The sequence below is a fragment of the Salminus brasiliensis genome, chromosome 5, assembly GCF_030463535.1.
Source record: "Salminus brasiliensis chromosome 5, fSalBra1.hap2, whole genome shotgun sequence".
In the NCBI taxonomy this organism is placed as follows: Eukaryota; Metazoa; Chordata; class Actinopteri; order Characiformes; family Bryconidae; genus Salminus; species Salminus brasiliensis.
In genome coordinates, this window is record NC_132882.1 from 30,469,480 (window position 1) to 30,483,502 (window position 14,023).

At 41.0% G+C, this 14,023-nt stretch overlaps 2 protein-coding genes across 2 annotated transcripts; one reads left to right on the forward strand and one right to left on the reverse strand.

Annotated features, from left to right (window-relative positions):
• Window positions 1-1,613: 1,613 nt before the first annotated feature.
• On the reverse strand, window positions 1,614-8,332 carry gnptg (N-acetylglucosamine-1-phosphate transferase subunit gamma). The gene is made up of 10 exons (XM_072680135.1): window positions 8,184-8,332; window positions 7,849-7,903; window positions 6,245-6,367; window positions 6,071-6,154; window positions 5,495-5,588; window positions 5,208-5,322; window positions 4,985-5,067; window positions 3,830-3,952; window positions 3,659-3,740; window positions 1,614-3,267 (listed from the first exon to the last, which is right to left on the reverse strand). The coding sequence occupies exons 1-10, from the start codon at window positions 8,230-8,232 to the stop codon at window positions 3,179-3,181; spliced, it is 897 nt and encodes a 298-aa protein (XP_072536236.1). The 5' UTR covers window positions 8,233-8,332; the 3' UTR covers window positions 1,614-3,178.
• An 800-nt stretch (window positions 8,333-9,132) lies between these two features.
• Window positions 9,133-13,616, forward strand: tsr3 (TSR3 ribosome maturation factor). The gene is made up of 6 exons (XM_072680136.1): window positions 9,133-9,497; window positions 10,034-10,241; window positions 10,400-10,593; window positions 12,697-12,864; window positions 12,957-13,011; window positions 13,102-13,616. The coding sequence occupies exons 1-6, from the start codon at window positions 9,377-9,379 to the stop codon at window positions 13,244-13,246; spliced, it is 891 nt and encodes a 296-aa protein (XP_072536237.1). The 5' UTR covers window positions 9,133-9,376; the 3' UTR covers window positions 13,247-13,616.
• Window positions 13,617-14,023: the final 407 nt, after the last annotated feature.

The following is a 14,023-nucleotide window of genomic DNA, read 5'->3' on the forward strand; positions in this document are numbered from 1 at the left end:
CTAAATTCTCCTTTAAGGTTAGGAGGTCAGGGATGAATGACAGTGTCCCATAAAGATAAGCAGTACAGTGGTATTGTAATCTTCCAGAGAAAAAGCCTTAAAGACCATCTGAAAGCAAGTGATCCACTGACCTTCCACTGACCATCCACACCTCCACAGGAAGGTTTACATAAAGTCATACACTGACGCTTAGTAGCTGTCGTAGGTGTCCTTGTATGACTTTATACAACAAAACAACGCAAGATGTCAGCGCTCATCAAGTGATGGAGTGGACTGAGGAGTGGCGAAGGTCTGGTGATGTTTTGGATGACACAGCATTAAGGACTTATTAGGGAATTGGATAGGGGGACATGTGTGGAGAGGAATACTCCAGACACTGTAGGAAGTGTGTGGACAGCAATGAGGAAAGCGTGAGAAGCAGTTTTTTTATTCAGATCTTTTAGAATGTGGTGAGGGTTATTTTATTTTATTTTATTTTGGAGATGACCAAATTTTACTCAACAGTATTGACTTCTCTAAAGACATTTTTATTATATTTAATGACAATAAATATACATTTTTGGACAAAAATAAATTACAGGCAGAGCACAAGGAAATGAAAGTGTTACCAATGAATGACAACATCAACATCAGTAACAGTTTCTTCTGTCAATCTTAATATGGTTTAAGTTAAATATGGAAGAACAGACTGTTGTGTTTTGAGTTCTTGACTTAAATGTATATGTGGAGTACAGGGGGCAGAAATTGCTCATTTTTAATAAATTGGTTGGTGACTGGTGATATTTAGTTGTCTTGTGTTTTTAAAGATTTTTTCCTCAATTATTTTTTTTGATCTCCATTAACTTTGTATAATGTATTAATATACACACACACACACACACACACACACACACACACATTATGGATGTTATGGCAATCCTCAGTGATTTCTTCGAGCGGTTCTTTTTATGGGGCAGAATACAGTTACATACAGAATTTGGCACACAAGTTAGAATTTCAGGAAATGTTTAGCATTGCTTATTCTGCATATGCCCCAACATATGCGTTCTCCCTACACCTTAATTTCAGCCTTAAGCATTTTCTATTTCTCACCATAACCATTCAACGATGTCGAGGTCTGGACTAGTTGTGGTCTAGTTAGATCAGACAGGCCTGTGGATTTGTTCCACTCTGAAGTGGATTGTCTTCTATCTAATCTCCTCAGAAATGTGTTCTGGCAAGTGAAAGTAAACTTGTAATGTCTGTTTTTATGGGATATATAGTGCATTAAGGATGCTCTCTGAATTTTGGCATAGGTGCATCCCTCCTGAACATCTTGTTCTCAGGAGGTCTGCGTTGCAACGTATGAAATGGTTCATGTCTGGCATATTATCAGAACTTGTGTGAACATGCAGTTTACCTGCAAGCCACTGAAATGAAACGCAATGCCTTTATGTACAGAGCTATGCCTCTAGTTCTTTTTCACAAGCATTTGTAATGCAACAGGTTTTTGAGGTGTGGCTAATGTCAACAATGCAGAAGTAATGAGGGGCACCTGAGAAAGCAATGAGCTGTAGGTGCTGTACTGGTGCTGCAGATTATAGACATCATTACACAGTGAAAATAATCTGATCTAATGGAAAGACATTGGTTTTTAATTTAATGGGGGAACACTTGTGAAACATTATTACAGCATGTTACTCACAAACCCTGCAAGTCAATATATTAACAGTCAAAAAGAATGGCTTGACTGACGTTTAGCTACAGTTTATAGTGTGTTTAACCTGTCTGTTCAAGAAGAAAACCACAACAAATTATAGATATTCCAACAATACAAAGATTCCATTAAGTGAAATGTAGCCATGGTTTTAAATCCACTCAGAACTTGTGGGAAAAATTCAAACACTATGGGAGAGGTGCCCTCAGTTTAGTTCCTACAGTAGTCAAACACAGTAATCCTAAAGGCACCCTGCCCTGCACATTTTAGTGGATTCTCTGCTTTAACACACCCCCTGAAACTCTGACAGGGCTTGTTAATGAGCTGTTAATGGGAGCAGGGAAAACAGTAAGATGTGCAAGGCAGAGTGCCTCCAGTGCCAGGGTGGAGACACATTAGTCTTCAGCAGCATCTGAATTTTAGGTGTGTTGGAGCTGAACTCTCCACGACCACGATTGACACTGTTAACAGTGAAGGCAAAATGGAAAATACCTTGAAAGTTCAATGACCCACCTAACACAACTCAAGTGTGACCCATGACCCACTCAACTCACTGCCAGGTCCTTACTAAATTAACATGGGTGTGTAAGAGCAGTGGAAACAAGAGGAAGGGGGCTCCAGGTCCAGGGTTGGGAACCACACTTGAACCACACAAAAAATGTTTCTTAAAGGGTTCTATGGCAATGGCATTGGTGCTACATAAAACTATGACAGCTCAGAGAACCATTTGGTGGTTTGGTGGTTTAATCTTCCTATTAAAAAGAGCTCTTTATAGCAGATTACAGCAGATTTGTAGATGGTCCCATGCCAAAAAGAGATCCATTCTTGTTATGAGTTAAAGATCCCTTTGTTTAGAGTGCAGCCTTAAAGACAAGCTCACACCTCCCTCTTGGAAAGTGATGATCCTGCAGGTTTCTACTGAAATCTAACATTGCACTCAGCCACTCAGCTGGATCAGGGAAGATGGATTAGGGTTGGATTCAAAGTCTGCAAAAAGGTAGCTCTCCAGGAGCAGGATCGGAGGCCACTGGTGTAAATGACCACTGACCAATAGTGACCAATAGTGGTTGGATTTCCGTTCATACTGTAAGCCCACCAGATCTGTCTTGACAAGTCCATGCTGCTCAGATTAACTATTCATTTAAAAACCAAATCAAAAGCTCTTGATTAAATCAGCTGTCAGAACAGATCACTGGTGACGCCACAGTCAACAGCGACCAGGAGTCCCAGAGAGCACAACTGACCTTAGTCTTCCTCCCATCACTCAGTGCAATGCTCATCAGTGCAGGAATTGGAAATCACTAAAATTGAGGTGTAAACTGGGTTAAAAAAACAAAAAACTAAACATTTGCCAGAACGGCAGCACTGTCCTTTAATTAAAACCAAATAACCATCACTTAAAATCTTTCATAAAAACAAAGTAAATCCCTCTAGTAGTTTTTTTCTTGACTGGGATGTAATAAGTGGTTGTTAAGCATCTTGCTAAAGGTCTGCAATGATTCCACCGTCACCACGAAGATGCTGGTCCTGCAGCACTGAGGGACGAGGGGTCAATGGGGTATCTGGTCTGCCTGAGACAAAGACATATATTATATTTAAAAAAAACACTGAGTGCATGTACAGTTTTATTTGTTTAGCACAAAGGCTACTACATAGATGCATGTTTTTTTAAAAGCCTATTTTCACATTTATTTACATTTATCTGAGTATTCTCAACCAACTTCACACGATCCAGTTTCTATAGTTTTCTAGGGGTGCTTGGATAAATCAATGAATCGATATTTTAATAAGCAAATGATCAATTAGCATCAAGTACACTAAAGCATTAATACCCTATACTGCCTATATATAGTATCATGATCTTAAGAACATAATGAGTGGCAGATGAAAATGCCACTCATAGCTGAGCACCAACTAGCATTTTCAGATGTCGTGTGTCATCTGCCCTATAGTGTTTCTTACCAGGCTCTGCCTCATAGGAAATGTTGTGCTGGGTGAGGAGGGAGTGCAGCCGCTCAATTTCGGCATGCTGTTTGTCAAAGTCCTGTTAACACACAGTGCATAATTTTGCTCACAGAAATGTACTGTGCAGTCGGTGCAGCAGAGATCATCCTTAAGCATACACATACAGACCTGTGTGCACTGCTCCAGACTCTGGTGTCGGGGAGTGTTCGTGTTCTCTTCTTGTTTCTGCTGCCGAGCTTTCCTCAGAAAGCCAGCTTCTTCAAACAAGTCCTTCAGCATCTTATTGTAGCCCTACAAACACACGAAAAAGTAAGTGAACCCGTTTGAATTACCTGGATTGCTGCATCGATTACTAATAGAACATGATCCGATTATTATCCAAGTCACAATTATGGACAAATACAATCTAACTGAACTATATATATATATATAATTTATTTATTTACTGTTTACGTCTTTTATTGAGCACACAGAGGAAACATCCACAACGCAGGCTAAAAAAGTAAGTGAACCTCTGTTAATGACCTAAATTGAGAAGGGAGTGGTAAAGGAGAGGAAGGTTTCAAAGGTGCTACACGTACGCAAAGCCTTTTTACAGGCAAATATGTTGCGCTCACAGAAGACTAGTACGTGTGAAACATGCCTTGAGGTAAACAACTTTCAGAAAATGTGTTGCAGAGACATGTGAAGTTGAAAAGGACTACAAACACATAAAGGATGTGCTAAAGGATGTATATCAATCCACGGTTAGACAAAATGTGTAAAATCCTGAAAATTCGAGATTGTTGCTACTATCTCTAAACGTTAGCATTTCGCCAAAATTCTTCCAAGAGCACATTGGTCAATTCTGAAAGAGGTGAGAAGGAACCTATGGGTAACAGCAAAAGACATACAAAAGTATGCTAAAAAAATGCTGCTATAGAAAGATTTGGTGGAGGTGACTGCTGCTAAAGGCATCTACAGGTTATTAAATTCAAGGGTCCACTTACCTTTTCTAGCCTGCAATGTGGTTTAATCAATGTGCTCAATAAAAGACACAAACAGTAAATTTGATTGTGTGTTAGTAGTTTATTTAGATTGAGCACACAGAGGAAACATCCACAACGCAGGCTAGAAAAAGTAAGTGAACCTCTGTTAATGACCTAAATTGAGAAGGGAGTGGTAAAGGAGAGGTGACCACAAATGACCACAAACAGTAAATTTGCTTGTGTGTTAGTAGTTTATTTAGATTGCATTATTAGATAATAAATTGTATTATTGCTGAAAATTATTTACATGCATAAACTGTTCTGGATTGTTTGTGGGTGTGTGTTTTTCAGTCACCTGTTCAGTGATGAGTTCATCATACCGAGCCTGTTCAATCTCATCCCACTCCTTCTGCAGTTTTTCACTCAGCACTGGGTACACTACACACACACACACACACACACACACACACACACACACACACACACACACACACCTTACAACACCACATTGGGCAGGACATGGAAATACATAAGCTGGACAATCTACTCTAATTATTCACACTTCTCTCTGCACTCACCCAGGAGGGAATGTTTGTGACATACAAGCGGCGTCTCAAACGTGAGCGAGTACATACACGTCTGTGGCTCCGACACTTTTGCCAGCTTACTGCTGTTCCCACATGTGAAGAGGACCTGAGAGAAAGCACATTACACACATTTATACACATGGCACAGAACTACCACACAGCACAACATACTTACTTTCACACATACCTGCATACACAGATACATACATGATACCTGATATATAATATAGTCTAGCATAATACACCCTAACGTACACACAGACACACACGCATAGTACCTTGGTCTGCCTGTTCTTGTTCCCACAGGAGTCTCCCTCTCTCATCCACATTGCAGTGAATGTGTTGTTGTGGATCTCCCACTCCTGCCAGATGCTAAACATCAATACAGAAAAATAGGTACTGTATGCTAAGTAGATGTGTAGTGATTCACAAAATTCACATTTTGATTTAAAGCAATCATTTTTTTCTGAGAAACACTGTAGTAGCGGCACAAGAGCATAAGGTCATGTCTCTTAGGGGGTACAAGCCCCACAGCAATGGCTGTGGAGCAGTGGACCTGGTTCTCTGTAGTAATGGACAACCATTCAGAACCTCTGGGATGAGCTGGAGTGGTGTGTGTGAACCAGTGCTTTATTGCTGAATGCAATTGAATTCTTACAGCCATGTTTTCAACATCTTCCTAGAAGTGTGCAGTCTGTTATTGCAGTAAAGGGTGGCAAAAACACAATTAATTTCCTTCATTTCAGAAGAAGCACTAGATGATTGATGATCTCTACAAATGTCTGGACCCCAGTGTTATATATTAGTATATTTAACTAAAAACAAAAATGATCATGGTGTGGGTGTGCGTGTACCCCAGTATTCCGCTGTAGGCGTTCCACCTGAAGCTCTGCTCATGCTGCGTCACATTACGGAAAGGACAGAACTCGTACTTATACCTAAAACATGAGAACGGTCAAATATAAGGTCAACTGCAACACCCCACTAATACACACGATACCCGCAGCAGGCTTTTAAATATTACTGACGTGGACTCGATGTAGCTGAAACATTTCCCGGCCAGCCTGGACAGATGAGGAGGGCCAGACACAGGAGACGGTTTGACTCTGGCCTGCAGCCGACTGCCCTGGACCAGGAGGTGGCTATTCAACCTGGAGAGTGAAAGCGAGAGAAGGAAAGATTGAGTGACAACGGCCCAGAACAGGATCATGTGAAAGCCTGTGTATGCAAATGAGTAACTGACCAGTTCAGGGACATACATTCTGCTGGAAATGCTGAGAGTTCAGTTAAGCAATAGCTCTACTGCTTTTACACAACAAGAGATGTGGGTGGAGCTGCCTGTAAGGCACTGTCCTTCTCACTGTCAATTTGGGCTAAAATGAATTCCGCCTCTTAAACAGTTTTACATTGTTTGCTCAAATTACTCCAAATTTATCATTCTTGCCACTAAAATTGTAAAAGCCTTTTGTATGACACAGGGCACACTTTTCTGAGCATGTTCTGCATATCGTCAGTTCCTATAGAACACTCACTATCAGCATGTTTCATCACAAACAGCATATTTAGTCCTGTTTAATAGGATGTGTTTACTCTCATATTTGTGTAATTTTTGTGCCATAATATAGCAATAGAATATGTTGGCCATGTTGTTCTATTACAAGTGGTTTTTAGCATTGTGTACATGCTCAATAGTTGCACTATACAGGATGTGCAATGTCAAGGCAAATTATACATGCATGTCATACAACAACTCTGTTTGAAACAAAAGGAAAATGTGTGCTGTTCTCATTTTCTGTGACAGACCAACCAGAGCAGATTAGATCTGCCCAATATTACTTATTTTACTCTGATTTTGGATACGCAGACTGCATTATTAATATTATGACCTGTTGGATCACTGACTTCTGGTGAAATCTGGTGAGAATTCTTGAATTCCTGTAATATTTTCCAATGTCACGCAGCCCTACATTATATTACCAAATACATCCAGCTGCCTTTTTTGTCAAGACAATAAAAACTGATTAACTTTGTGTTGACATTAATGACAGGCTGATCACTGCATTGCTAGGTATGGATCGAAGCTGAGAGAAAAGAGACATGCCACACACTTGTCTGTAACAGTACTATGCTGCAATCATGTCGCAGTGTAATGTTCTGGCTAAACCTCCAAACATCACAGCTAATTTAACTGTTTGGGTAATCAACTTCTGCCATCTTCTCAAATTTGACCAACTGTCTCTTAAGTCACACCCCTCCAAATGACTCTTTAATGTAATGACAAGACGAGACAAGACAACCATATTCAGCATTAGTGTTGGACAGAGATGGAATTTGGCCTCCGCCTTTAACCCATCCGTGCAGTGAGTGAACACACCCACATACACACTAGTGATCAATCATTCACAGTGAGCACACAAGCCTGGAGCGGTGGGCAGCCATTGCTGTGGCCCCCTGGAAGCAGAGGTCTTTTGCTCAAGGGCCCAACAGTGGCAGGTATCGAACTCACAACCCTGTCTTCAATAGCCCAGTGATCTAACCGTGACACAGTAGGTGGGATGTTCAATAAATGTACACAACTGCTGAGAAGCCCAGTCTACAGGCACTGAGATCAATCAGACTGGCCAGTACTCACCCAAATGTGTTCGGCTCCTCTACGATCTTCATCTTCCCACCAAATACAAGCGACACTGGAACAGAAGGGCAGTTTAACTCACTTGTTCAGTTCAGTTTAATGGGAGAAATAATTATTGACAGTAATTGACCATGATTGACTGCTGTGCTAAAGCAACTGCACTATACACCTCATTTGTCATTGTAACACAAGCAGCAGACCTTTTACGCTGGGGTGTCTAACGAACACAAGGACCTTCACACCAAACCCACATTAGGAGGAAGAAGAAGAAGAACAGCAACAACACAGGGACGAAAATAGACAGCTGTAAAACAGCCTTTCTATTAGTGACTTACCCAGTAATGTCAGCCATGGCAGATGTCGAGAGGCGAGTGTGCGCGACATGACTTCAAAAAAATCTCAAACCTGCCAGAGAAATGTGCAGAAACGTTATGTTATGCTGTGCTGTTTATCCGTAGCCGTCGCCATGATGCCGCTACTGATCATGTGACTCTGCAGGAAGGCCAGTCGAGGGAGAGATGGGAGATGAAGTCGAGGAGATGAGGTGGTGTTGGAAAATGTACACCTGCGGTGTTTAACTGTAGCTATATGAGTTAAACTCTGTGTTTATAATAATTCAAATTATTACTGTTGTGAAGATCGACGCCACTAAGTCTCACTTGCTAATGATGTTTTACATAATTGTGTATTATTTATTTATTAAATAATTCATGTATTTAGAAAATAAAACGTTACTGTAACTTACTACCTGACTACTTACATATTTTTACTTACAAACTTTTTTTGTATAAATACATTAATTAATTAATTAATTAATTAATTAATTAATTAATTAATTAATTATCACTCTAAACCGATGTCAAAATAAAAGTCTGCACAAAACAGTAACAGGTTCTTGTTTTATTGTGGAAAAAAAAACCTGGACAGTTTGTAAAAATACGATATGAATGCGCCCACTCTTGTGTAATTTTTCCATATTGCATTGCCCTTCATATAACCAAACGTTTTACTGTAAGAGTCCAGTCCACGGGACTCGCTGTGTATTTGTTCTAGTTAATGGATGTCTAATGAGTGGAATATCACTTTTTTTCCTTACACGAATAAATACACTTTTAATGGCAGCACACTTTTTGCATACAGTGTGCGGTTTGGGACGGAACCTGTGTTTTTATTAAGTTTAGGGATTTCGCGTTCAACACTGCTTTGTACGAAGGCGTGCAGTGTCTGCTACTACACTGTAGGGGGCAGCATTACGACATGCAGCGTTGAGTCTGGCGTAAGAAGAAGAAGCAGCAGCTTCACGTTTTCGTGGGTAGCAGCAGCAGCATGTCAGCTCGAAAAACTGCAAAAATCAAAGATTCCTTGACTGTCATGGTCTGGTGATTGTACGGCTGAAGTAGACTTAAGCCTTAGTGCAACTCCAGTACTGCGTGTCTGGGTTTGGGTTAGGGGTTGACTGTTAGCGCTAGCCATTAGCTAGCTAGCTGTTTACACCTGTTTAACTCGGGTGGTCTACAAAGTTCCTGCCATGGGACGCAAAAAGCAGGGTCAGAGCGACCGGTCGGTAAACAAGGGCAAAGACAGGAGACACAGAATGAAAGGGAAGTCTTTGGAAACCTTTACCGAAGAGATGCATGATGTTTTGCAAGGTGTGTTATTCTAATGTGCTCTAAACTTTTCTGGAGTACAGATTCAAAGGGGACAAATGAGCGAGGATCTAACTTTAGTTCCCCTTCTGATAGATGTTGTCATTACAGTAAAGCAAGGGCCTGTTATTGTGTATATTTTATTATTTTTAATATGCACAGTCCAGATTAATTTAACTTAATTCATCCGTTTAATCAAATGGAAGTGAAAGTGGCAACCAGACCAAACTAGCTAAGTAAAAACAGGCAGCTCCATACATCCAACATCAATCAGCTAAATCTAGGGTTTCAGTCATGTTTGGTGCTCCAGAAAAGCAGCCAGCACCATTTCTTCACAAGTGCTCTTTAGGAGTAGTAAAATGAATGTCACGTGAGCATGCTTGGAAAAGTACAAATCCCATCAAACGTTACATTTACAGTCACAGACCACAGTATTTCAGTGCCTTCCTTCATAGTTACTATTCTGCACATAGCATTTATCACATCGTCTGTGTGAATCATGTTTTTTGGTGTTCGTTTGTGTATGTGTTCATTTTTAGCATGTGAAGATGGTGGGTCGGAGGCTGCAGGGCATGTGAAGTTGCCATGCCCGTTGGCGATGTGGGAATTGGGTCATTGTGACCCTAAACGCTGCACAGGACGTAAACTTGCCAGAAAGGGCTTTGTGCGCTGCCTTCGTCTCAACCAACGCTTTAACGGCCTCATCCTCAGCCCTATGGGCACCAGATATGTCACTCCTGCAGACCGGTAAAACTCCCTTGCACGATCAGCATGCCGTAACGCATTTCCAGAGCCCGACTTTGCATTAAAAGGCCCATATGCAAAATTTTTCTTGTATTTGGTATGTGTTTTTCACTAAAAGAATAATCCTACTTCATGGTTGATGAAACGATATTTGGTTTCAGGGGGATCGTGGCTCAGAGTGGAGTTGCAGTTATTGATTGTTCGTGGGCAAAACTTGAGGAAACACCATTCAGTAAGATGATTGGGTCCCATCCTAGACTCCTGCCGTACCTTGTGGCAGCCAATCCTGTGAACTATGGCAAACCCTGTAAGCTGAGCTGTGTGGAGGCCTACGCTGCCACCTTCTGCATTGTAGGTAAGCAGCTATCTTGAATAAGGTTTTTTTTTTTTTTTTTTTTTTTGTAGTTTGTAGCGTTCTGCTAGTTCTGGCTACTGCGCTTGAGCAGATTTCCTCGTAAAGGGGTGCTTTCCCCACTAACATGTCAACCCTCCCCCACTGGAGGCATAACTAGCAAGCTGTTTGGCCCTTTTTGTTGAAGGGCGGGAATTTATTCGTGGACAGACGCCATGTTGAGCGTTACGAGAACTCCCATTCAAATTTCAATCTGTGGTCAGTCTACTTATTTATAATGTCTCTTCATGATCAAGCCTATCTGAGAAGTGTCTGGTATTCTAATGAGCATGCTTGATTGGCAAGGTTGTAAGACTCCCAGACTGCTTCTCCACTCTGAATTAAACAGCATGGGTGAAATGAGTGGGGAGAACTATTACAAAATGCAAGTGGTGCTGTTTGCTTTACTACTCACTCACTAAAAACATTATCTAGCATGTGGAGACACTTTAAAGAAGATAAGATTCACCTTAGTGCTACATTTTAGTCTGTGTCCAAGGAATACATACTGGCTGGATGGACAGGCAGACCAGCAGAAAGACAGACAAATGACCAAGCTTGCTATTTTTTGGTTATCCTGGTTAGGTTACTTTTAGCTTGCTAGTTAATTTTCGTTTGTTTCTCTGAAAGAAAAGAGATACAGACCACAGCAAAACGCACAGTTAAAGCTGTGTGGGTATAAGAGGCGCTGCCAGACATGTGGTTACAGTATGAGAGTGGTACCCAAGAATAAGACGTAATGGGACATGCTTTGTACACTGTATGTCTACAGTTTTTTTTTTTTGTAAAGTTGTTTATTACAAAGAAAATATGTTGTATGTATGTAAGTGAAATGTGAAATATAAGTTCCCTGACACTTTAAGCTCTGAGTGGGCTAAAATGAAGCGAAAATTCAGGGGACAATTTTTACTTTTTTTTTAGGGAAACAAGCTGTGAAATTTGAATCTAAGCCTGGCACATGCAAACCTAAACTAGGCAGTTAGATCACGTTGAGTATTACAAGCCGTAGTGTACACCAGTGAGCAAAAAGACAAAGCAGGTAACATTGAGTATCTCACGACCGTTGATCAAATCAAGGGCTGGAATATATTAGATGAACAGTCCGCTTGCGTAGCCAACATGTCGACAGAAGTGACTTTGAGACTGGCCTGACAACAGCAACAGTTGAGCACCCGCGGCTCATCAATGCTAGGGGGCAGCAAAGGCTGTCTCGTCTGGCTGGCCCAAACGGATAGAAAGGCCGCGTGACTGTCCCAAGTGTAAAAAAAAAAAAAAGAAATTGTTATGGAAGGAATGTGTCAACTCGCAGTGCATCACACCTTGATGTGTACAGGGCTGCATAGCTGCAGACCGGTCTAAACTCTGTCCAGTGGGCGCGTTAGCATTAGAACCTTGGAGCAATGGAAGAAGGAATATCATCTGTTTACATCACACAGACATCTAGGTACATGTGTACCATTCCCCTGCCTCCAAATTCCTCAGTAGAACTGCGATGTTCTGAAACAGCATGTCTGATGCGTGGTATCTCCACCTCACACCATACAAGGCTTTTAATATCTTGGTGCTGGATAACTCAGGGCACCTTAAGAGGTCTTGTACAGTCCATGTCTCGGCAGGTTGAAGATGTTCTCGTGTTTTGAGGACCAGCAGCATATTAGCGGCATAATGTTTTGGCCCGTCTGTGGGCACTTCACTTATAATCACTTATGTCTGCATCTAATGCTGTACTGCACACAGTGTCTTTCCTTTTAATGCAGTAAGCACCCAGGTATTCAGGGGTTTATACCATATTTGGAACATAAGGATGTATGAGCATAAAGATATGTACAACAGCTCGGAAAAGAAAAGTAAGAAAATCAAATTGTTTGGCATAGCACAGTGGGTAGGTAGCACCTCTACTCTTTCCAAAGCAAGGACACCACACTATACCAGTGCAGCACCATTGGATATGGCTTGTTATGCTACATTCAGCTGTTAATGATCATGAAGCTGAATAAATAAACTTGAAAATGCACATTTTTCCAAAATCAGGCAATGTTTCCTTAAGCACACTTGTGTGTGTGACAGGTTTTCAGGACCTAGCAGTGCTCCTGTTGAGGAAGTTCAAGTGGGGAAAGGGATTTCTCGACTTGAATAAGACGCTTCTAGAGCGCTACGCTGCCAGCAAGTCAGAGGAGGAGCTGCTCACAGTGGAGAAAGAGTACCTCAGCACCGCTCCTCCAGAGGAAGAGATAGGTATGGGTTTCGACGTTAAAAAAGAGGTGTAGGAGCACAATACTAACCAGCCTAATTTGTCCATAAGCTTGTCTGCTTGTGTGCTTATACAGATCCTTTCGATGTGGACTCTGGAAGGGAGTATATGAACCTCAACAGACCACTGGGGTAAGAAGAGAAATTCTTGAGAAATTGTACTTGGTTACTATACGTAAGCCTTAAATTGCATGATTTGTACATTTTTGTACTTTTGCACAGGGGGGAAGAGGAAGAAGATGAGGACGAGGACTCTGAAAGTGGGGAGGACGAGACATCAGAGGAGGATGAAGGCGATAAAGATGATGAAGGCGGCCGAAGAAAAGAGAACGTGGAAGACGACAGAAGTGAAGATGAGGAGTCTTGAGAAACTGAGCAGTGGATACTGAAGAAAGGAGAGGCCTGTTATGTATTTGGCTGAGCCAAACTGTGCTCAGCCATGTGAGCTTGGTTGTGAGTGGACTGTAAATTCGTGTACACGTTTGCCGTGTCCACTATTGGGTGTTTTAAACCAATATGGCCAAGGAGGAACTTGGATTGTGTGTTTGTAATTGTAATACATTTTTAATCACAATCTTAATTGGGATTGCTCTCATGCTAAGAGCTCTATGAAAAGGGTGATTGTGTGTGCTATTTATGTACCATGTCTAACAGTTCTATACAATTTCATGCTTTATTAATGATCAGAATTGTATTTTGAAAAGAAATATAGTAAAAACATAACTTGGATATCAAAATGCCAGCATTTTATGACTCATTAGGGTTTGGTTGTCTGACTTATCTATTGAAGAAAATGGACAGCCTTTTTTATAAAGATATAGCATCCTGTCTTTACAGTTATGGTCTAAATATAAAGCTTGTATGCGAGGTCCGAAGGAAAAAAAAAAAGAAAAGCAAATTTATAGAATATGTGCTTGAAGCGTTACCACCTGATACATCTTCAGTAACTATTGCGGTTCTGAATATCATACTTATCACTACATTACTAGTAATGTATTTGTGTTACAGAAATGATAATTAGGGATGCGCAGGTCTTTCCGATACCAGATACGTGAGTCTTGTTATTTGGATGGCAGATACATCCTCCAAATAAATAAAGAAAAAAGTTGGGAGCGCCAGACTATGGATCAGTGTGAAAGGGCTA